This window comes from Coregonus clupeaformis, chromosome 35 (assembly GCF_020615455.1).
Source record: "Coregonus clupeaformis isolate EN_2021a chromosome 35, ASM2061545v1, whole genome shotgun sequence".
NCBI classification, from domain to species: Eukaryota; Metazoa; Chordata; class Actinopteri; order Salmoniformes; family Salmonidae; genus Coregonus; species Coregonus clupeaformis.
This window is the reverse complement of record NC_059226.1, coordinates 17,455,708-17,477,412: the sequence shown is the minus strand read 5'-3', so window position 1 is coordinate 17,477,412 and position 21,705 is coordinate 17,455,708. Positions and strand designations below refer to the sequence as shown.

General features: G+C 43.0%; 1 protein-coding gene across 1 annotated transcript in view; it reads right to left on the bottom strand.

Annotated features, from left to right (window-relative positions):
* Window positions 1-2,688: 2,688 nt before the first annotated feature.
* The window catches only part of LOC121570225 (protein phosphatase 1 regulatory subunit 1B-like), a 32,539-nt gene continuing 13,522 nt past the window's right edge, over window positions 2,689-21,705 (bottom strand). Inside the window, exons 2-5 of the mRNA XM_045210884.1 lie at window positions 7,133-7,216; window positions 6,942-7,017; window positions 3,873-4,010; window positions 2,689-2,880 (exon numbers count right to left, since the gene is read on the bottom strand). Coding sequence (XP_045066819.1) covers window positions 2,732-2,880; window positions 3,873-4,010; window positions 6,942-7,017; window positions 7,133-7,216 — 447 coding nt within the window. The 3' untranslated portion in view covers window positions 2,689-2,731. The remainder of the gene's footprint in view (window positions 2,881-3,872; window positions 4,011-6,941; window positions 7,018-7,132; window positions 7,217-21,705) is intronic.

Sequence of the window (21,705 nt, the reverse complement as noted above, 5' to 3'; positions counted from 1 at the left end):
TTTCTGTAAGTCTTCACAAGGTTTTCACACACTGTTGCTGGTATTTTGGCCCATTCCTCCATGCAGATCTCCTCTAGAGCAGTGATGTTTTGGGGCTGTCGCTGGGCAACACGGACTTTCAACTCCCTCCAAAGATTTTCTATGGGGTTGAGATCTGGAGACTGGCTAGGCCACTCCAGGACCTTGAAATGCTTCTTACGAAGCCACTCCTTCGTTGCCCGGGCGGTGTGTTTGGGATCATTGTCATGCTGAAAGACCCAGTCACGTTTCATCTTCAATGCCCTTGCTGATGGAAGGAGGTTTTCACTCAAAATCTCACGATACATGGCCCCATTCATTCTTTCCTTTACACGGATCAGTCGTCCTGGTCGCTTTGCAGAAAAACAGCCCCAAAGCATGATGTTTCCACCCCCATGCTTCACAGTAGGTATGGTGTTCTTTGGATGCAACTCAGCATTCTTTGTCCTCCAAACACGACGAGTTGAGTTTTTACCAAAAAGTTATATTTTGGTTTCATCTGACCATATGACATTCTCCCAATCCTCTTCTGGATCATCCAAATGCACTCTAGCAAACTTCAGACGGGCCTGGACATGTACTGGCTTCAAATCAAATCAAATCAAATCAAATCAAATGTTATTGGTCACATGCGCCGAATACAACAGGTGCAGACGTTACAGTGAAATGCTTACTTACAGCCCTTAACCAACAGTGCATTTATTTTTAACAAAAAAAGTAAAAATAAAACAACAACAAAAAAAGTGTTGAGAAAAAAAGAGCAGAAGTAAAATAAAATAACAGTAGGGAGGCTATATATACAGGGGGGTACCGGTGCAGAGTCAATGTGCGGGGGCAAAAGCAGGGGGACACGTCTGGCACTGCAGGATTTGAGTCCCTGGCGGCGTAGTGTGTTACTGATGGTAGGCTTTGTTACTTTGGTCCCAGCTCTCTGCAGGTCATTCACTAGGTCCCCCCGTGTGGTTCTGGGATTTTTGCTCAGCGTTCTTGTGATCATTTTGACCCCACGGGGTGAGATCTTGCGTGGAGCCCCAGATCAAGGGAGATTATCATTGGTGTTGTATGTCTTCCATTTCCTAATAATTACTCCCACAGTTGATTTCTTCAAACCAAGCTGCTTACCTATTGCAGATTCAGTCTTCCCAGCCTGGTGCAGGTCTATAATTTTGTTTCTGGTGTCCTTTGACAGCTCTTTGGTCTTGGCCATAGTGGAGTTTGGAGTGTGACTGTTTGAGGTTGTGGACAGGTGTCTTTTATACTGATAACAAGTTCAAACATGTGCCATTAATACGGGTAACGAGTGGAGGACAGAGAAGACTCTTAAAGAAGAAGTTACAGGTCTGTGAGAGCCAGAAATCTTGCTTTTTGCAGGTGACCAAATACTTATTTTCCACCATAATTTGCAAATAAATTCATAAAAAATCCTACAATGGGATTTTTTTTCTCATTTTGTCTGTCATAGTTGACGTGTACCTATGATGAAAATTACAGGCCTCTCTCATCTTTTTAACTGGGAGAACTTGCACAATTGGTGGCTGACTAAATACTTTTTTCCCCACTGTACAGCTAAGTTGGTTAAAACGTCTTTACACAGGAAATATTTAAACAAACAGACGACCAAACAATACGATTCTGATTCTGTATACAAAATGAATACATTTTTCTTCCTCACAAAAAACTACTTTTACAAAAGCATGGCATCCTCACATACACCCAGAGTACATCATTGACACAAATACCTTTGATGGGCACCAAAAATAACTTTAAATGCATCACAAATTAATGTTTAGAATACATTACAAATCTAGATCATTTCAATTATATAGATGCATATTATCTGAAGGCCTATGCAGTGCACAGTCTATTGTATATAAATCAATATTGATAAATACTTGTATACTGGTTAAATACTTGTTATTCTACATCCCCTATCTTGCCACAAGATGGCAGTAGCTGCTCACTTCTTCCAAGGACAATATCTCAATATGATTACGCTGCAGAGATATTTGGAACACATGATACAGGTCTTTGTGATTTTGAAAGGAACTCATATGGGAGTCAGTCTGTATTATCATATCTGCACAGTAATGGAGAAGCTTTAGAATATAGTCTGAACCGATAGTCAGACACTGATGAAATCTCCTCTGTGTGTGTGTGTGTGTGTGTGTGTGTGTGGGGGGGGTGCACTATACTGAAGCTGTTCATCAGCATTTGTCCATGTACAGTTATTTTGAGTGTCATGTGTAGTTATTAAAGAGCAAAGTAAGAAAGTGAGAAGTGAATGTTCCCCTGACATGGAAGAGAAGACTAGTTTTGCAGTGAGGGACCTCAAGGTCAGAGTGACCTTGGTGACCTTGCCCTATCTACTAGTCTCATTAGTTCTAAGGAGAAACTGGGGCTGCAGTCTGCTCTTTATGACCTAGTGTTGTATCACTCCTCACCTCTTCATAAGGGTCATATCTAGTATTTATATGCAATCATTATATCCTCTCTCTCTCTCTCTCTCTCTCTCTCTCTCTCTCTCTCTCTCTCTCTCTCTCTCTCTCTCTCTCTCTCTCTCTCTCTCTCTCTCTCTCTCTCTCTCTCTCTCTCTCTCTCTCTTTCTCTCTCTCTCGCTATGTGCATAGAAGCAAAACAGTTGTATTTACACTCAATCATTCACACATCTGCAACCATCCGTCTCTCCCTTTATTTGTTTTTGTTCAAAGTTGTCTTAAAACTTTACACTTTTGCGCACTTTCTTTGCCTTCTCCTCTGACTTTTCTTCCGTCTTTTCCTCCTCTTTCTCCTCTCCTTTCTCTTTCTCTTCCTCCTCTTCCTCCGGCTTCTCTGATTGGTCTATGGTGCTGGTCGCTTGGGGATCTAAGGAGACAAGAGGTGATGTCAAAGAACAGCAGTACACACTGGTCTCCTTCGAATCAAACCACTAACCTTTTACACAAGTAAGCTTGATGACTACTTAGATTTGTGGATTTTGATGTTGTATAAAAGACATGCAGGGAAGGTAAACCAACAACACTAGGGAAAACAGGTTCATCAATTCATGGGACATCATAATAACTCTACTCCCAAACCAGTCTATGGTAATCTGGTTCTACCTGTCATTTTCCTGGTCAGGCACGTGCCTCCTGTGAGTGTGTGTGTAGAAGTACATGTGTGTGCACATATGGTATATGGTATACAGGTCTGAATCATACCAGTGCATATGAAAGTGACTTCTGTGTAAATGTGCATGTGTATGCAGGCCTAATTAAGCAATTGCTCCAGTGATGATAATCACTGTCTACTTCAATGTATCTTTAAGAGTCCCTGTCTCTCGATGTGTGACACTACAGCTACTCTGTAGCCGTGTTGCGATCAAACTACAGATTTATTGGAAAATTATGACAGTAACAGCCAATGAAACAGCGTTTAACGATGCTACAGGAGGGATTTCATTAGGAAGCTATGCCATCTGGGCTGGCAGCCCAGCATCAGTACTGATGCCACAGAGAGAGCAGATAGACTGTTAGCCTGTTAGCCATGGCATCTCTGGCCTCTGACTGGCACAGGGCAGGATGGGAGCTCAGGGAGGTCTGCCTGGTGGAGTGATGCTAATATGTGCTAATATAACACCACTGCTACTTGTTTGTAGAGAAGTGTTTATCTGAGGCCCTGCTGTTTTAAAACCATGAAGGTGGCATAGTGCGTTCAGCCCATTTGACTTAAAAGTGGGCACTGAATAACAACGGCTGTACACACAGCTAAACATGTAAGCAGGTTCTACCATTGGTCAAAGCATCAATGCAACTATTTATATGAGTGAGTGTATATAGTGTGTTACTGGTTGACAGTGTATGGAATCCCTATCTCACCAGCAGCTTTGGTGGGGAATCTTTCCTCCCTTTCCTCATGACAGGGGTAGTCGTTGTACTCCTCCCCCTCAAAGGGGTCTTCCAAGGGGGGGTAGACACCCAGGTTCTGCATGTGTGCCTCAGCCATCTTCTGGACGGCTGGACGCACACATACACATACACAGGATACACAGGAACACACACAGGGACAAACACAGGGACAAAGGGAGAGAGGGATAGGTTGTTTTGGGTTTACCAGGATTCAACACTGTCAACGTTACCATGCTTCATACGGGCTTTCAGATGCATGCCAGACAGACAGATAAGCAGCCAGCAAGCCAACCACCAACCCAGACAGACAGACAAATTGAGAGGCAGAATAGCCAGCACTTTCATGTTTTGTAGTTTGTTATGGATTGGTATTATACATCCTTTCTCTTTCCCGCATTTGTTTTTATCCTTTAATTTCTCTTGTCTGGTCCTCTGTTCTCTTGCTCTCTAAACAATGCTGACTCACCCCGTTCTCTCTCTCAATCCCTCTCTGTCTAGGTCACCTTGGCCTCTCTCTCTCTCTCTCTCTCTCTCTCTCTCTCTCTCTCTCTCTCTCTCTCTCTCTCTCTCTCTCTCTCTCTCTCTCTCTCTCTCTCTCTCTCTCTCTCTCTCTCTCTCTCTCTCTCTCTCTCTCTCTCTCTCTCTCTCCATGAGCCTGGCTGAGCTAATGAAGGATGGAATACTGATACAGGAACACAGACTGGGTTATTATAATAACGCTCTACACTCTACACGCACACAGTAATCCCCCTTTAATGAACATCTACTGACAAGCCTCCAAATAGATTTTTTCTGGTCATACTAGCTTACTTACTCTACGTTTATGGCTCTGCATGCAGCAACAAGTATGAAGCAACATTTAGAACTGTGTGTGTGTGTGTGTGTGTTTGTGTATGTGTGTATGTGTGTATGTGTGTGTGTGTGTGTGTGTTTGTCTATCTGCAGCTGTATACGCTCCTTTGGTAATCCTGGATGATCCAGAGCTGCACAGACTCACACTCAATGTCTCACAGCTGTCACACTCTCTAATCTCTCTCTCTCTCTCTCTCTCTCTCTCTCTCTCTCTCTCTCTCTCTCTCTCTCTCTCTCTCTCTCTCTCTCTCTCTCTCTCTCTCTCTCTCTCTCTCTCTCTCTCTCTCTCTCTCTCTCTCTCTCTATGTGCATAGAAGCAAAACAGTTGTATTTATTTCTATAGAAGAAATCCCTCTTGCACGTATATAATGTATGGTACGTATCCTAATAAAGAGACAAACTGATTGACATGAGTTGCATTAATTTGTCACATGCATCTTACCCCACTTCCCCCATTTCACGAATAATATAAGCAGGAGGCAACAGTACAGTCAAGCAAGGTAAAACACAGTATCAACACAGGGATCATTCACCATACAGAGGACATATACACTACTCACTCACTCAGTTATACAGTGGGGGAAAAAAGTATTTAGTCAGCCACCAATTATGCAAGTTCTCCCACTTAAAAAGATGAGAGAGGCCTGTAATTTTCATCATAGGTACACGTCAACTATGACAGACAAATGGAGAAAAAAAAAATCCATAAAATCACATTGTAGGATCTTTAATGAATTTATTTGCAAATTATGGTGGAAAATAAGTATTTGGTCACCTACAAACAAGCAAGATGTCTGGCTCTCACAGACCTGTAACTTCTTCTTTAAGGGGCTCCTCTGTCCTCCACTCGTTACCTGTATTAATGGCACCTGTTTGAACTTGTTATCAGTATAAAAGACACCTGTCCACAACCTCAAACAGTCACACTCCAAACTCCACTATGGCCAAGACCAAAGAGCTGTCAAAGGACACCAGAAACAAAATTGTAGACCTGCACCAGGCTGGGAAGACTGAATCTGCAATAGGTAAGCAGCTTGGTTTGAAGAAATCAACTGTGGGAGCAATTATTAGGAAATGGAAGACATACAAGACCACTGATAATCTCCCTCGATCTGGGGCTCCACGCAAGATCTCACCCCGTGGGGTCAAAATGATCACAAGAACGGTGAGCAAAAATCCCAGAACCACACGGGGGGACCTAGTGAATGACCTGCAGAGAGCTGGGACCAAAGTAACAAAGCCTACCATCAGTAACACACTACGCCGCCAGGGACTCAAATCCTGCAGTGCCAGACGTGTCCCCCTGCTTAAGCCAGTACATGTCCAGGCCCGTCTGAAGTTTGCTAGAGTGCATTTGGATGATCCAGAAGAGAATTGGGAGAAATGTCATATGGTCAGAGGAAACCAAAATATAACTTTTTGGTAAAAACTCAACTCGTCGTGTTTGGAGGACAAAGAATGCTGAGTTGCATCCAAAGAACACCATACCTACTGTGAAGCATGGGGGTGGAAACATCATGCTTTGGGGCTGTTTTTCTGCAAAGGGACCAGGATGACTGATCCGTGTAAAGGAAAGAATGAATGGGGCCATGTATCATGAGATTTTGAGTGAAAACCTCCTTCCATCAGCAAGGGCATTGAAGATGAAACGTGGCTAGGTCTTTCAGCATGACAATGATCCCAAACACACCGCCCGGGCAACGAAGGAGTGGCTTCGTAAGAAGCATTTTAAGGTCCTGGAGTGGCCTAGCCAGTCTCCAGATCTCAACACCATAGAAAATCTTTGGAGGGAGTTGAAAGTCCGTGTTGCCCAGTGACAGCCCCAAAACATCACTGCTCTAGAGGAGATCTGCATGGAGGAATGGGCCAAAATACCAGCAACAGTGTGTGAAAACCTTGTGAAGACTTACAGAAAACGTTTGACCTGTGTCGTTGCCAACAAAGGGTATATAACAAAGTATTGAGAAACTTTTGTTATTGACCAAATATTTCTTTTCCACCATAATTTGCAAATAAATTCATTAAAAATCCTACAATGTGATTTTCTGGATTTTTTTTCCTAATTTTGTCTGTCATAGTTGACGTGTACCTATGATGAAAATTACAGGCCTCTCTCATCTTTTTAAGTGGGAGAACTTGCACAATTGGTGGCTGACTAAATACTTTTTTCCCCCACTGTACTCATACCTTTCAGGGATGGTGGCTGATACACATTTGGGTTGACTCGCTTGGGCTTCAGTACCCCATTTTCTCCTACAACCCACTGTGGAAGGAAGAAGAAGTTGAATGAAGCCTACAATTTTGAAATAATGCGACCATTCATATGACTATAGGGTGACATGCAGTTATCCTCCAAGGCACTAGGGGCGCTCTGTTACCTGATGGGTAGACTGATCATCCTCAGGAGAACCCTGGTCTGCCACTCTGAACAGTGTTGCAGGTGTTGGTCTCCGACGCCGGATCTAGACGAGAGAGAAGAAGAGAATCATCAACATCAGGTGCCCTTGTTGTTGTTTATTTCTGTGTGAGGCTGTGCTGAAGCGTAAACAACAACAAAGTCCCAGCCAACATTGTCACCATTACCCTGAGTGACTTACTAAGCTCTTGATGAAGTGTTAAAACCTCATCAATCAAGTCTCGGTGTAGAACGTTTCTAACATGCAAATAGCAATTCAGTATTTTGGGTGCCAGCCATCTAATCAGGGCTTGTAATGTGTCTTGTTCTCCTAATTTGACTCCAGGCAAGGAGTCAAGTCTGAGTACTGTCGGGACAGGTCAGGGGTCAGAGGTTAGGGGTCAACAAGGGGTCATCAGAACAGAGGACATCCAATGATGTCATTTAGATCCCTTTCCTGCAGTTGAATGACCAAAGCGCCCTCTAGTGGCCTCATGGGTGGAATGTTATTAATATTTTTCATAATTAATCAACTTTTCTTCCACAGAAAATCTGGTGTTTCTATGTCAAACAGTATTGTTATATTTCAGTCTTATGTGATGTACATTACCAATCAAAAGTTTGGACACACCTACCCATTCAAGGATGTTCCTTTATTTTTCCTTTATTTTTTACATTGTAGAATAATAATGAAGACATCAAAACTATGAAATAACACATATGGAATCATGTAGTAACCAAAAAAGTGTTAAATAAATATTAAAGGGTGGCTATTTGAGATTCTTCAAATAGCCACCCTTTGCCTTGATGACAGCTTTGCACACTCTTGACATTCTCTCAACCAGCTTTATGAGGTAGTCACCTGGAATGCATTTCAATTAATAGGTGTGCCTTCTTAAAAGTTAATTTGTGGGATTTCTTTCCTTCTTAATGCATTTGAGCCAATCAGTTGTGTTGTGACAAGGTAGGGGGGGTATACAGAAGATAGCCCTATTTGGTAAAGGACCAAGTCCATATTATGGCAAGAACAGCTCAAATAAGCAAAGAGAAACGACAGTCCATCATTACTTTAAGACATGAAGGTCGGTCAATACGGAACATTTCAAGAACTTTTAGAGTTTCTTCAAGTGCTGTCGCAAAAACCATCAAGCACTATGATGTAACTGGCTCTCATGAGGACTGCCACAGGAATGGAAGACCCAGAGTTACCTCTGCTGCAGAGGATAAGTTCGTTAGAGTTACGAGCCTCAGAAATTGCAGCCCAAATAAATGCTTCACAGAGTTCAAGTAACAGACACATCTCAACATCAACTGTTCAAAGGGGACTTCATGGTCAAATTGCTGCAAAGAAACCACTACTAAAGGACACCAATAAGAAGAGGAGAGCAGCTTGGGCCAAGAAACACGAGCAATAGACATTAGACCAGTGGAAATGTGTCCTTTGGTCTGGAGTCCAATTTGGAGATTTTTGTTTCAGACCGCTGTGTCTTTGTGAGACACGGAGTGGGTGAACGCATGATCTCCGCATGTATAGTTCCCACCGTAAAGCATGGAGGAGGAGGTGTTATGGTGTGGGGGTGCTTTACTGGTGACACTATCTGTGATTTATTCAGAAATCAAGGCACACTTAACCAGCATGGCTACCACAGCATTTTGCAGCGATACGCCATCCCCTCTGGTTGGGCTTAGTGGGACTATCATTTGTTTTTCAACAGGACAATGACCCAACACACCAAGAAGGAGAGTGATGGAGAGTGATGGAGTGCTGCATCAGATGACCTGGCCTCCACAATCCCCCGACATCAACCCAATTGAGATGGTTTGGGATGAGTCGGATGGCAGAGTGAAGGAAATGCAGCCAACAAGTGCTCAGCATATGTGGGAACTCCTTCAAGACTGTTGGAAAAGCATTCCAGGTGAAGCTGGTTGAGAGAATGCCAAGAGTGTGCAAAGCTGTCATCAAGGCAAAGGGTGGCTATTTGAAGAATCTCAAATATAAAATATATTTTGATTTGTTTAATGGTTCCTACATGATTCCATATGTGTTATTTCATAGTTTTGATGTCTTCACTATTATTCTACAATGTAACAAATATTAAAAATAACGAAAAACCCTTGAATGAGTAGGTGTGTCCAAACTTTTGACTGGTACTGTATATAAAGTGTAATATTGGGATGCAAATTCAAAATTGAATAAATTTCAACTCTATATATGACATGGTACAGGTGTCTTCTTTTTTCTAAGCCCATAACCATGTGCGTGAAGTGTATACCTTTGCTTCAACGTAGATTTGTTTAAGAGTACCAAGAAACACTCTGTGTGACCCTGATTTAGACCACTTAACAGAGCAACCCCCCCGGGAGAAATCAGCATCACTCTGAACTCTACTTTAGTCATTACATACATTGTACTTAGAACATGATCAATATATACATTATATGGTACAAACATAGTTTACCAATCAATATGCATGTGCCTCTGGGTATTCACTGCAGAACAGTAGTTTGATGCAAAACTATGTCACTCAAGCAAACAAGTCTGTGTGCGTGCATTCATGTTTGCGTATGTGCAAACCAAAACAAAAACATGTGGAAACAAAAACATGTGGCTTATTGATTTTCCCTGTGAGGGCCCTGCATACCTATAGTACATGCAAGCGTACTGTATTACATGTGTGTGTTGATGCAATCTCCAGTTAATGTGTGCATGGTATGGGGACTGTATGCCTTTCCCCGTCACAGAAATGAGGGATATGGAGGGGGGAGATTGGAGGAATCTAACCCCAGCATCGGGTTAGGGTTACTCCCCTCCTGTCTCCGCCTCTCTCCCCCTCTCTCCCTTCCTCTCTCCCCTCCTCTTTCCCCCTCTTTCCCCTCCTCTCTCCAGCCTCTCTACACCAGTGGCAGGCAGACTGGAGCTCACTCACCTTGGGCTTCCTGTTTACTATATATACTCTAGTACACTCTCTGTCCCAATGGGTAACCTGCTACCCACTCTAACTGGGTGCTCACAGTACGCTACAGACGGCTCTCTCATTCTGTCAACACTGGCATTCTTAAGCTACAGTACAAGGTTAATTAATTTGACAATGGAAGGAATGCAGAGAGAGGGTCAAGGAGAACGGTTTATGGGGCCTTCTGTTCTGTAGTTTTAATTCCAGGTAGAACCCCACTGTGAAGATTTGGCAACAACACTCACAGTGCATTGACTCACAAACACACAGTCTCCCACAGTCTAAATAGATCAAGCGTAAAACAGTTTTCAAACTAGCTGTGGTAAGTTGTTTTGGATACATTCATTCAGGTCAGATGAATAGTGCACTACTATATGGATGGAAGCCTGGAAGGTCAAACAGAGAAGGTCATTACAAGTCTCCTCACTGGGCACACAGGTAACATTTAGTACGTTGATCCATGAGATTCCAACCTATTTTCACCCATTAAAAAAGACAGCCAAAGGTTTGTTGAATTCCCAATGTGTTATCACTCTTCTTTTTAACCATTTAAAACAGAGGTTCTTAAATTGGGGTCCACGGCCAGATCTCAAAATATACAAAATATACAGTACCAGTCAAAAGTTTGGACATACCTACTTATTCAAGTTTTTGTTTACATTGTAGAATAATAGCGAAGACATCAAAACTATGAAAGAACACATATGGAATCATGTAGTAACCAAAAAAGTGTTAAACAAATCAAAATATATTTTATAGTTGAGATTCTTCAAATAGCCACCCTTTGCCTTGATGACAGCTTTGCACACTCTTGGCATTCTCTCAACCAGCTTCATGAGGTAGTCACCTGGAATGCATTTCAATTAACAGGTGTGCCTTCTTAAAAGTTAATTTGTGGAATTTATTTACTTCTTAATGTGTTTGAGCCAATCAGTTGTGTTGTGACAAGTTAGGGGGGTATACAGAAGATAGCCCTGTTTGGTAAAAGACCAAGTCCATATTATGGCAAGAACAGCTCAAATAAGCAAAGAGAAACGACAGTCCATCATTACTTTAAGACATGAAGGTCAGTCAATACGGAACATCTCAAGAACTTTTAAGGTTTCTTCAAGTGCAGTTTCAAAAACCATCAAGCGCTATGATGTAACTGTCTCTCATGAGGACCGCCACAGGAATGGAAGACCCAGAGTTACCTCTGCTGCAGAGGATAAGTTCATTAGAGTTACCAGCCTCAGAAATTGCAACCCAAATAAATGCTTCACAGAGTTCAAGTAACAGACACATCTCAACATCAACTGTTCAGAGGGGACTGTGTGAATCAGGCCTTCATGGTCAAATTGCTGCAAAGAAACCACTACTAAAGGACACCAATAAGAAGAAGAGACCTGCTTGGGCCAAGAAACATGAGCAATGGAAATTAGACTGGTGGAAATGTGTCCTTTGGTCTGGAGTCCAAATTTGTGAGACGCGGTGTGGGTGAACAGATGATCTCAGCATGTGTAGTTCCCACCGTAAAGAATGGAGGAGGAGGTGTTATGGTGTGAGGGGGCTTTGCTGGTGACACTGTCTGTGATTTATTTAGAATTCAAGGCACACTTAACCAGCATGGCTACCACAGCATTCTGCAGCGATACGTCATCCCCTCTGGTTTGGGCTTTTCAACAGGACAATGACCCAACACACCTCCAGGCTGTGTAAGGGCTATTTTACTAAAAAGTCGAGTGATGACGTGCTGCATCAGATGACCTGGCCTCCACAATCCCCCGACCTCAACCCAATTGAGATGGTTTGGGATGAGTCAGACGGCAGAGTGAAGGAAATGCAGCCAAGAAGTGCTCAGTATACGTGGGAACTCCTTCAAGACTGTTGGAAAAGCATTTCAGGTGTAGCTGGTTGAGAGAATGCCAAGAGTGTGCAAAGCTGTCCTCAAGGCAAAGGGTGGCTATTTGAACAATCTCAAATATAAAATATATTTTGATTTGTTTAACACCTTTTTTTGGTTACTACATGATTCCATATGTGTTATTTCATAGTTTTGATGTCTTCACTATTATTCTACAATGTAAAGAATTAAAAAATAAAGAAAAACCCTTGAATGAGTAGGTGTGTCCAAACAAAATCTTTACATACATTTTTAGAGGGGGGAATATTACTAACAACAGATTAAATGACTTTTGGCCAAGGATCTGTGGAATAAGTTTAAAGTGTTTAAAACAATACAATGTAAATTTGTTAATCTACAATAAAAAAAAAATCAAATAAAATGTTATTTGTCACATGCTTCGTAAACAACAGGTGTAGGCTAACTGTGAAATGCTTACAATGTATGTTCTTAATCCTGGGCAACATGGGCCTGGGAGGCTCACAGGGATATTGGTATCCACAGTACTCCACCAATTATACATTTTTCTATTCAATACTACCCCCCCTTTAAATTTGCAAAGTTTTCTCCCTGTGTTGAATTGCAGGATATTAGCTTTAAAGCTGCAACAGCAAAAAAAAGATCTCTGTCCCAAGACAAAATGTGTAGAATTACAAGAAATTAGATTGAAAACTGCTAAATGTTCTGTCTGATGCCAAGAGGCAGGCCTTTTAAATGTTATTTCCCTGGGCCCGAGACTTGGTTCATCCAGACGTCATAGTAAAACTCCTTGTAGGCTATTGTTATTGCACATTTAATTGTGTTCTGATTATGAAGAGGTCTTTGATGAATTTGCTAACACAAAAGGGTTGAGAACCCCTGATCTAAAATCACAACCAAATTCCAATGAAAAGATCAATGTCTGATATTTGGTTTAGTTGTCACTTAAATGTGTTATCACTGCGCTTTCAACCATTTAAAAGTACACTCAAGTTCAAATGGGAATACAATGTCAGATGTTTTGTTTATTTATACAACAACTTAATGTGTTATCACTGTGTTTGATCTAACAGCACGACCAAATGACCTGGATTGCAGTTAGTTGAGATTGCATTAAAGTACATGGTGCAAGGGATCAATTCTGTTTTAGATTCGATTCAGATTATCATAGCAATTGTGAAGATTTCCACAGACATGCAAACCTGAACATGCACGCTTTCTATGATTACATAAGAAAACATTTATTGTTACAGTAACCTCAAAATGTGGCCATGGATGTGTTACTCATTTTAAGGTTGAATAAATATTGTTAAATTCGTTTGTAAGATAGCCTTCACATTAGGCTATTTGCTGTCTTACAAAATTAATATTGAATTGTGTTTGGTGGACAACGCAACCAGATATCAACTTTTGAAGGAGATGTATATTCTACTTGGATAGCTCCATCTGAGCCACTGAGCCTGGCTTTAGTTCCAGTTTGTCTACAAATTCAATAACAATTGATATGTTGGATTCCCCTCTTCATTTCAACCAAAAATCTACAGTTTGATTTGATTTAATCTCTATTCTTTAACTTTTATTTTTGGTTGAATGGAGAAGTGAATGCAACATATTTATTATTAACTTCTAGATTCCATTTGAAATCAACCAAAGCTTGAAACCCTAGGCCTATATGCATTGTCTATTTTTAGTTTCATCCTCGTATGAACTATACAGTGGCTTGCGAAAGTATTCACCCCCTTGGCATTTTTCCTATTTTGTTGACTTACAACCTGGAATTAAAGTTGCTTTTTGGGGGGTTTGTATCATTTGATTTACACAACATGCCTACCACTTTGAAGATGCAAAATACTTTTTATTGTGAAACAAACAACAACTAAAGACAAAAAAACAGAAAACTTGAGAGTGCGTAACTATCCACCCCCCCCAAAGTCAATACTTTGTAGAGCCACCTTTTGCAGCAATTACAGCTGCAAGTCTCTTGGGGTATGTCTCTATAAGCTTGGCACATCTAGCCACTGGGATTTTTGTCCATTCTTCAAGGCAAAACTGCTCCAGCTCCTTCAAGTTGGATGGGTTCCGCTGGTGTACAGCAATCTTTAAGTCATACCACAGATTCTCAATTGGATTGAGGTCTGGGCTTTGACTAGGCCATTCCAAGACATTTAAATGTTTCCCCTTAACCGCTCAAGTGTTGCTTTAGCAGTATGCTTAGGGTCATTGTCCTGCTGGAAGGTGAACCTCCGTCCCAGTCTCAAATCTCTGGAAGACTGAAACAGGTTTCCCTCAAGAATTTCCCTGTATTTAGCGCCATCAATCATTCCTTCAATTCTGACCAGTTTCTCAGTCCCTGCCGATGAAAAACATCCCCACAGCATGATGCTGCCACCACCATGCTTCACTGTGGGGATGGTGTTCTCAGGGTGATGAGAGGTGTTAGGTTTGCGCCAGACATACCGTTTTCCTTGATGGCCAAAAAGCTCAATTTTAGTCTCATCTGACCAGAGTACCTTCTTCCATATGTTTGGGGAGTTTCCCACAAGCGTTTTGGCAAACACCAAACGTGTTTGCTTATTTTTGTCTTTAAGCAATGGCTTTTTTTCTGTCCACTCTTCCGTAAAGCCCAGCTCTGTGGGGTGTACGGCTTAAAGTGGTCCTATGGACAGATACTCCAATCTCCGCTGTGGAGCTTTGCAGCTCCTTCAGGGTTATCTTTGGTCTCTTTGTTGCCTCTGATTAATGTCCTCCTTGCCTGGTCCATGAGTTTTGGTGGGCGGCCCTCTCTTGGCAGGTTTGTTGTGGTGCCATATTCTTTAAATTTTTTAATAATGGATTTAATGGTGCTCCGTGGGATGTTCAAAGTTTCTGATATTTTTTTATAACCCAACCCTGATCTGTACTTCTCCACAACTTTGTCCCTGACCTGTTTGGAGAGCTCCTTGGTCTTCATGGTGCCGCTTGCTTGGTGATGCCCCTTGCTTAGTGGTGTTGCAGACTCTGGGGCCTTTCAGAACAGGTGTATATATACTGAGATCATGTGACAGATCATGTGACACTTAGATTGCACACAGGTGGACTTTATTTAACTCATTATGTGACATCTGAAGGTAATTGGTTGCACCAGATCTTATTTAGGGGCTTCATAGCAAAGGGGGTGAATACATATGCACGCACCACTTTTCTGTTATTTATTGTTTAGAATTTTCTTTAACAAGTTATTTTTTTCATTTCACTTCGCCATTTTGTGTATGTCCATTACATGACATCTAAATAAAAATTAATTTAAATTACAGGTTGTAATGCAACAAAATAGTAAAAACGCTAAGGGGGATGAATACTTTTGCAAGGCACTGTAGCTGTTAATGACTTCACAAATGCTACATAGGCCTAAATAGCATCATTGATGATATATGATTGATATTGAATTTGCTCTGTTGAACCTACCCTTAGAATAACTTCGATAGCAACATTGAATCTATGTGGAGATTTCTCAAAAATAGTTCTCATCATAGCACGTTGGTAATAGTCAGTGACAAATATTAAAGCTAAGCAGTGTTGGGTTTGGTTAAAACAGTGGATGGGAGACCAACGGGTAGCTATAGATCAACTCTCCAGTAGGAGGTATTGCCCAGCCTATAGTTTTTTTTCTTATAGTGGATATTGCGTCGAAGATGACATTGTTTCAAAGGTGAAAATTCAACATATTTTATACTAGGTTTGTCTATGTTGAATATTGGTTAACATGATCACATAATCCTGTGGTTGAAATGTTACCTTCAAAACAATAGTTTACGCTGATGTTTTTTTCAAATCCAATGTATTTCCCACGTAGACAACACATCACAATACGTTGACAAATTAAGTTGAAACAATGTTGATTTAACCCGTTTGTAACCAGTGGGTCCTCTCTAGATCTAGATCAGCCAACCTTGGCCATAACCTGAACCTTTGCTCCTCTCTGTTTATGGTGTCACACAACATTAGTAGCACTTCTCTATTTTCCGTGAAGTTGCTCTCTGGATGTGTTTGTGTTTGACCCTGTGGATCTCATTCCTCTAGTTAACCAGGGCAGACAGGATCTGCGTCCCAAATGCCACCCTATTCCCTACATACAGTAGAGCACTACTTTTGACCAGAGACCCCTGTGCCCTGGTCAAAACTCTGGTCAAAAGTAGTACACTATAGAGGGAATAGGGTGCCATTTGGGAAATATCCTGGGTCTGGGAGCTGTGCATCAGAGCAGGCAGGTCACTGTTGCCAAAGCAGAGGCTTGGTGGGCCACACAACACATCATAATCTCATCATGAAGGTTCTGTATATCTCTCCTCACTTCTCCTCTATCCCTCACTCTCACTCTCTCTCATCCCCCACTTCCAATTCCACTTCATCCTCTTCTCCCTTTATCCTGTTCACTCCACATATCATTCTTCATTCCTTGACAGTGACATGACATTATCCTCAATCCCCCTCCTCTATTTCTTTATAACCTTCTCTCTCAACCTCCCTCTCTCTCCTATCGCTTTCCTCTTTCTCTCTCTCCCATTTCCCCACATCACCGGGCTGTGCCCACCGGGTTTTGTAATCTTATTATGGTGCTCAGCCTGAATGACGTCTCTCCACTCCCTCAGTGGGAGACATCCCAGCAGGGCTCCCTCACTGTGTGACCCCCTACGTCTCCATCTCTCTCCCCTGACATGGTGAGGGGCCCTGGGGGCTGCTGTGGCTGCTGGTCAGCCTGGCTGACACCTGATACCTCTGCTTGGTAAAACCAACCCCCTTGCCGGCCTGCCTGCCTGAGGTGGTGGTGGAAGAGTGGGTAAGACAGAGCACAGCAGACAAGATGTTAACCAGGCCCATGTCCCAGCTACTGTACCGGGATGTTTATTGGTCTTATGCGTAGTACCAATCTAGGTATGTAGAGGACTGGCCTTCCTAGGGCTCTGGTGTGAGCTCTGAGATAACGTTTTTCTTTAGAGGAAGAGAGCTTAGTGGTTAAGAGCGTTGTGCCAGTAACCGCAAGGTCGCTGGTTCTAATCCCCGAGCCGACTAGGTGAAAAATCTGTCGATGTGCCCTTGAGCAAGGCACTTAACCCTAATTGCTCCTGTAAGTCCCTCTGGATAAGAGCGTCTGCTAAATGACAATTTTTTTTTTTTTTAAAGGTAGCAAGATCAATTAAAATAACAAATGTCAAGGGAGCTCAAAAAGGTAGAGAAAGCAAGCGGCATACACACAGCGAGAGAGAGAGAGAATGTGAGAGACAGGGGGATAGAGCAAGAGTATGTGTTTTTGCCCTAGAGCTGATTGTAGGGTGTTGCTGGATAATTGAGGTCATTGTGGTATAATAAAATGATTTATTTGATACGCGTTCACCTACAGTACAAAACAAGCCGGTGGTGTGTAAGTGTGTGTGTGTGTGTGTGTGTGTGTGTGTGTGTGTGTGTGTGTGTGTGTGTGTGTGTGTGTGTGTGTGTGTGGACCCTCAGAGTGTGTCTGTGAGTGACTCAGCTCATACTAATATCACAACTGGCCTCATCATGTTAATGAAGGGACGATGACCTTTAACCCTAAACCTCTTTACTGCCACTACTACCTGTAGAGTACTAGGGTTGCTAGAGTGATGAATGACTTCCTGTAATGGACCAATGAATGGCGTCAAGCTGCTTCCAGGAAAAGGTCACCATGTATTATAGAGAAGGTGAATATATACAGTTATAAACACATAGAGGGGTCGGACATCAATGCACAGTGATTATGCACACATGCAATTACCAAGAATAATATGCACCGTATACGGGTCAAACACACATACACACACCTGGCATTTCTCATACACACACATCCAGCTGGGTGACGGTGGCAGCAGGGTGGATGACGGTGGGAAAGGCCAGAAGACATAACACACAGCGACTTGTAATTTTCCAATCTTTCAATCGCCCCACTTCAGTAGTTACATAAGATCATCTGTGACTTTCACATTTACGCTTTTATACTGGGGCACAGCATGTGAGATTACTTCTGTTATACTTTAAACCCCCCCGCCTCCCACCCTCTTCAGTGGCAGCCATTGTTCAGTATCATTAAGTATGAGTCCCATTGTTTCTGGCCTCTCAGCCGCTCTGTAGAGCAGGAATGCATCCCAAATGGCACCATATTTTTTATAGTGCACTTCCTTTGAACAGGGTAGGCCCTGGTCAAAGGTAGTCCACTATATTGGAAATATGGTGCCATTTGGGACACAGACCAGGGCTGTTGATGAGCTGTCACAGGGCCACTCATGGGCTCCACAGGTGGGGCTGCAGCCGGTATGTGTCCCCACGGGACTCCCTGTCTCCCACTGAGCCTACAAGCACAGGAGAAATATCACAGCTCTTAAGCTTCAAGAGAGCCAGGCCGTCATTGTCAATAAGAGGGTGCTTGACTGACTCACCTGGTTAAACTAAGGTTAAATCAAAAGGAGACCTTATTTAAACTGATGGTGGGTTAGATAAAAGCTGATGTAGGGTAAGTGTGTGTGTGTGTGCATCAGTGGAGGCTGCTGAGAGGAGGACGGCTCATAATAATGTCTGGAATGGAGTCAATGGAATGGTATCAACCACATCAAACATATGGTTACCATGTGGTTGATACCAGTCCATTGACTCCACTCCAGCCATTATTATAAGCCATCCTCCCCTCATCAGCCTCCACTGGTGTGCATGTGTGTGTATTTGTGCATGTGTGTGTGTACGCGTGTGTGTGTAGAACTGTAGTGACGGTGTGCGGAAAAGAGAACGCTTTGAACCTACTTTGATTCATGACACTTTCACTCCTGGATGTTTCTCTTTTTCCTGCTTTTGTTCTGCTATAATACTGTAGACACTAATGGACTGTGAGTCCACTCAGTGATGGTATTTTAATCAGTAGCATAGCGGGTATGGAAGACTAAACTGAGCTGGTAGGACCAAGTCAAACCTGCACTGGGCACAACAACCCTTCTCTCCTCTTCACTCCTGCGTTCAATAATGTGTGACGATGACTCTGGTGGGATTCATATGCCATTGTTCAACGGTTGACATTGCACAACGGGGTGTGTGTGTTTCTGTGTGTGTGCGTGCATTATTGTGTGCTCATGCATGTGTGCATGTGTGCATGTCCATGTATGTGTGTGTGTGTACGTGCGTGCGTATGTGTTTGTGCGTGCATGCATGTGTATAGAAAAAGAGAGAGTGTGAGGGTTAGCACCCTTGCGTTGCTGAGTGGGGTGCAGGTCTGGCTGATGTGGGTCTGCTCCCAAGAGGCGGTCCTCATAGATAGGGCAGCTAACGGGCCAGCCTATTAAAAGACAGCAGTAGAACAGCGTAAACTAGATCTGAGGACCCCCAGGGGACCCTGCGTAGCCAAGAGAGAGGCTCTCTCTAGCTAGTGCTGCTAAAACTAAGCAGAGCTCTACTACGTCATACCAGCCTACCATCTCTGAAGGGAGACACTATATCCACCCGGCACCTGCAATGCCAACACAACACAATTAGAGACACATCCCCATGTTATACCCCCCTGTCAGCCCTAGGGGGCGTCCTGTCCTGTCCCCCAGGAATAGGGTAGGTACTACTTCATTTCATTAGCCCATCTCATTAGCCCAGTGTGTGGCAGATCCCAGAGATAGAGGTGGACGCAGCACTTAGGTCCCATAAAGGGGAGTTCCGTCCTTGTCTCTCTCACTGTAATGATTGGGCCATAATTCAACTCAGACACATATAGATTTAAAAGTGATTGATATACAGTACAATTAGAATGCCCGGCCTCACACAGACACTCATGGGCTACACTAACCGGGAATAGTGTTTGCATATGTGCATGGCAACTTTTATGCAATTAAAAGTACACTTACGTGTGCAACCAGACACACACTCACGAGTGAGGAGTGACTAACCACCCATCCAACCAAACACTGTCACACGCAGCTCATTAAAATCATTCTCTCTCTCTCGCTCTCTCTCTCTCTCTCTCTCTCTCTCTCTCTCTCTCTCTCTCTCTCTCTCTCTCTCTCTCTCTCTCTCTCTCTCACACAAGCAGGTCAATGCTCTGTGCAATATCCCATGCTCCCATCTGCTACTATTCTCTCCCTCTCCTTCTCCCTCTCCCTCTCGCTCTCTCCCTCACTCTCCCTCGCTCTCTCTCTCTCTCCCTCCCTCTCCATCTCCCTCTCCCTCTCCCTCTCCCTCTCCCTCTCCCTCTCCCTCTCCCTCTCCCTCTCCCCCTCCCCCTCTCTCTCTGTCACAAGCAGGTCAATGCTCTGTGCAATATCCCCTCCTCTCATCTGCTCCTAGTCTCTCTCTCTCTCGCTCTCTCTCTCTCTCTCTCACACACACACACACACACACACACACACACACACACACACACACGCGCACGCATGCACGCACACACGCACGCACACACACTAATCCATACTTCTATCTCTGTCCCCCCTCTCTCTCTTTAACCCCTTCATCTCTGCTCTGTCCATCTCTGATTAAGAGCACATAGCTGCAAAGCCTCATTCACCCTCTGCTATCACAGCTCTGTGTCTGCCTAATATCTAAGGCAGCAGGACTCACTCTATTCAATTCTCCAGTGGTATCACCCTTCCTCTCCGTGTCAGGCCTTGGGAGAGCCCAGACAAATTAAATGGTTGGACCTTTAGGTCGCGCTAAGTGCTAGCTCGCTGTAAAGGGCCAAGGCAATGACACAATAAAGCGAAAAGTAATCCTTCCGTTTGTGCACTGAGATTATTTTTCTATTAAGAGGCATTAGCAACACGGCAACACTTCTGTCAAGAACAAAAACAGCAAAGGTTTAAATCAAAAGCCTGTGGTGCTGACATGGTTTGGGAACTCAACACAGATCGAAAAGTAATGGAATTCTTCTGGTGACAGATAACAAAATATAGTAGGGAAATAATGAACATCTCTCTCTCTACTTTACCAGAGTACTGCTGGTATTATGAGTTTATGAACTAAAAAGAACTCTATCAACCGCGTAGCTCAGTTGGTAGAGCATGGCGCTTGCAACACCAGGGTTGTGGGTTTGTTTCACTAACTGTAAGTCGCTCTGGATAAGAGCATCTGCTAAATGACTAAAATGTAAAATGATCATCATGTTTGAAGGAAGAGATGTACAGTACATGCGGGCTGCATGTGGATAGAAGATAGCAGGTTGGAACTTTGTGTAAACAAACTGAAATAGGGAGGTCAGAGCATCCCTATAGCCAGAGCGGCACGTCTTGCTCTTCATTGTAGTCAGAGGGCTAATATTAATACTATGCATGCCAGTTTCTCTTGGCTAAGAGTTGAGGAAAGACTGACAGCGTCACTTCTTGTTTTTTTAAGAAACATTAATGTGTTGGAAATTCCAAATTGTTTGCATAGTCAACTTACACACAGCACTGACACACACACACCACCAGACATACCACCAGGGGTCTTTTCACAGTCCACAGGTCCAGAACAAATTCAAGGAAATGCACAGTATTATACAGAGCCATGAGTGCATGGAACTCCCTTCCATCTTATATAGCGCAAGTGAACATCAAACCTGATTTCAAAAAACAAATAAAGCAACACCTCACGGCACAACGCCTCTCCCCCATGTGACCTACTTGTTGTGTGTATGTACTGACATGTACAGTGAGGGGAAAAAGTATATGATCCCCTGCTGATTTTGTACGTTTACATTTACATTTACATTTACGTCATTTAGCAGACGCTCTTATCCAGAGCGAC